This window comes from Triticum aestivum, chromosome 2D, assembly GCF_018294505.1.
Source record: "Triticum aestivum cultivar Chinese Spring chromosome 2D, IWGSC CS RefSeq v2.1, whole genome shotgun sequence".
Classification (NCBI taxonomy): Eukaryota; Viridiplantae; Streptophyta; class Magnoliopsida; order Poales; family Poaceae; genus Triticum; species Triticum aestivum.
In genome coordinates this window covers 591,650,920-591,653,252 of record NC_057799.1, presented here as the reverse complement: position 1 = coordinate 591,653,252, position 2,333 = coordinate 591,650,920, and the positions used below count along the sequence as shown (strand labels likewise).

Here is a 2,333-nt window from a genome sequence, read left to right as displayed (position 1 = left end):
CTCATACGACAGCGCGATGGATACAGAACACAGGTGATCTTCAGATCCTCAGAGCGCGGTGAAATATTTCCAACAATGACGCGGCACGCACCCCCGCCACCCGCATCACCCCCGCCCTCGTCATCCCCTGACGACCCGTACTCGTCACCCGCGCGCGGCAACTTCCGGGGTGCTTCCCCCTTGGACAATACCTCCGCACCAAGGAAGCTCGTTTCTCCCACATGCGTGCATCTGGCCAATCGCCAGCCATCATATATACGATCCTTCCACCTACCTTCCTCAAGCTGCCCCCTGCCCTTGCCTTGCTGCTCCAGAATCCAGATCACTGGTGGTAGACGGTAGTGGTGCGCGCGCGAGCGAGGTAGCTAGAGCAGGAGAGTGTCCGAGTTCAGAGATGTCCATGGCGCCGTACGAGAAGGTGATGGATGACCTGGCCAAGGGGCAGCAGTTCGCGACGCAGCTGCAGGGCCTCCTCCGGGACTCCCCCAAGGCCGGCCACATCATGGACCAGATCCTCCACACCTTCTCCCGCGCCATCCACGCCGCCAAGGCCGCGGCCGCGGCCAGCGCCAGCGAGAGCGAGGTCACCGATGGCGCAAGCAGCGGCGGGAAGAGGAAGTCCGCCGCCGGTGGAGGACCGCGCAAGGCCTGTCGGACAAGGTGAGGCGGCTCGACCTCATGATTCTTGATCTGTTATTAGTTATATATTGGATATTTTGTCAGTAGATGATAGATCGTGATAATGAACTGGAATATGTTTGTAAAATATCTTCTTTCTTGGGCGTTGCAGGACCCAGGATTCGTCCGTCGTGACGAAGAACATGAAGAGCTTGGAGGACGGGCAGACCTGGCGCAAGTACGGGCAGAAGGAGATACAGAACTCCAAGCACTCAAAGTACGTTTCTGCCCTCCAATCATTATCAATAAACCGCTAAGAAAAACACCAAGTGTGGTGCCAATAGTGCTCTGCAACAACCAGCGCTGCCTGTAATTAATCCCTCGATGGGTCTCCGTGAACTGACAAGCGCCATGGACGTGTTTTCCACTGTGTCCACAGGGCCTACTTCCGGTGCACGCACAAGTACGACCAGCAGTGCATGGCGCGGCGGCAGGCCCAGCGCTGCGACGACGACCCGGACACGTTCAGGGTCACCTACATCGGCGTGCACACCTGCCGGGACCCCGCCGCCGCCGTGGCGCCGCATGCTCCTCACCTCACCGGCACCGCAGCCGGCTGCCACCTCATCAGCTTCGCGCCGGCCGCTGCTCATGGCACCACCACCAGCACCACCACAACGAACACCAACCTGGTCGACGACGCTGCTGCGACGGGGTCCGGCCTGCAGTTGCCTGGCCTGAAGCTTGAGGGCGGCGACCAGGAGGAGGTGCTGAGCAGCCGCACGCCAGGGAGCTCTGCCCTGTACGGCGCCGCGGCGGCGGCGGCTTGGCCTGACCAGGGCGACGTCACGTCCACCCTGCAGTACGGTGGTGCCGGTGCCTTTGGAGGAGGGCTCTTTGATGGTTACCCGTATCTCGAGGACCTCCTGTCGTACGATCTCGACCATTGATCGGTCGAGCTGTGGATTGGGAGGATCGACCGATCGACTTGACGCGTATATATATATGCAAATAATGGTCGCGCGGATCTTCGATCTTCCCGGTTGCGCGTCGTAGGTTTAGTTTGTACATTTCTTTTTTGCATAGTGTCACTTTGAAGCTGCATCTTTGCTACTCCATCCGTCCCATGTGTACGTGCATTATGTTAGCCTTTTAGCTGAGCCGAGACTTTTGATTCTCGCAAGTGGCTGAGAAGTGAACACAAACTTTCAGTATATTTTGCACTCCATCCTACCACTTGTGTAAAAAGTTACGTAATCTACTCGGTTAGGGCATCCTCCAAAATAGACTCTCAAATGGTCCGCAAACGTTCAAACTGAGTTGTTCGCATCCGAGACGTGCTTTTCCATCCAGTATTGTCTCGCATCATCAGTACCGCAAACCGGAGGCAAATCAAGGGGCTTTGTAGGAGTCCGGACCACCACCACATAGAACATCGACGAGACCCTAGGCCCATCCAAAATCACACACGGATTTCCCTCCTCTGCATCCGCCTTCTTTTTGGTGCCGCCACAGTTGTAGCACCTGGCCGCTCGCCAAGCCCTCGCTAGGCCTCTGCCGGTCGCCCCGTCGCTTTGCCTACGCCGTTGTTCCACATCTCTGGCTTGTCTGCCGCGTAGGTACTATTCTCCCCGCGTATGTCTTCGGGGGGTCACCACACCCGACAAGTGTTTGGTGAAATGCACCTGCTAGATTTCTGACAATTTTTCTCCTCG

The 2,333-nt window shown here is 57.4% G+C and overlaps 1 protein-coding gene across 1 annotated transcript; it reads left to right on the top strand.

Annotated features, from left to right (window-relative positions):
• Positions 1-239: 239 nt before the first annotated feature.
• On the top strand, positions 240-1,834 carry LOC123050221 (WRKY DNA-binding transcription factor 70). Its single transcript, XM_044473044.1, has 3 exons — positions 240-660; positions 791-895; positions 1,058-1,834. The coding sequence occupies exons 1-3, from the start codon at positions 395-397 to the stop codon at positions 1,566-1,568; spliced, it is 882 nt and encodes a 293-aa protein (XP_044328979.1). The 5' UTR covers positions 240-394; the 3' UTR covers positions 1,569-1,834.
• The last annotated feature ends 499 nt before the right edge of the window (positions 1,835-2,333 follow it).

Excerpts from the sequence above, each read along its gene's own strand:
- LOC123050221 (XM_044473044.1), top strand. The coding sequence starts at position 395 with ATGTCCATGGCGCCGTACGAGAAGGTGATGGATGACCTGGCCAAGGGG. Across the intron at positions 661-790 it reads CGCAAGGCCTGTCGGACAAG|GACCCAGGATTCGTCCGTCG; the intron begins GTGAGGCGGCTC and ends TGGGCGTTGCAG. Across the intron at positions 896-1,057 it reads CAGAACTCCAAGCACTCAAA|GGCCTACTTCCGGTGCACGC; the intron begins GTACGTTTCTGC and ends CTGTGTCCACAG.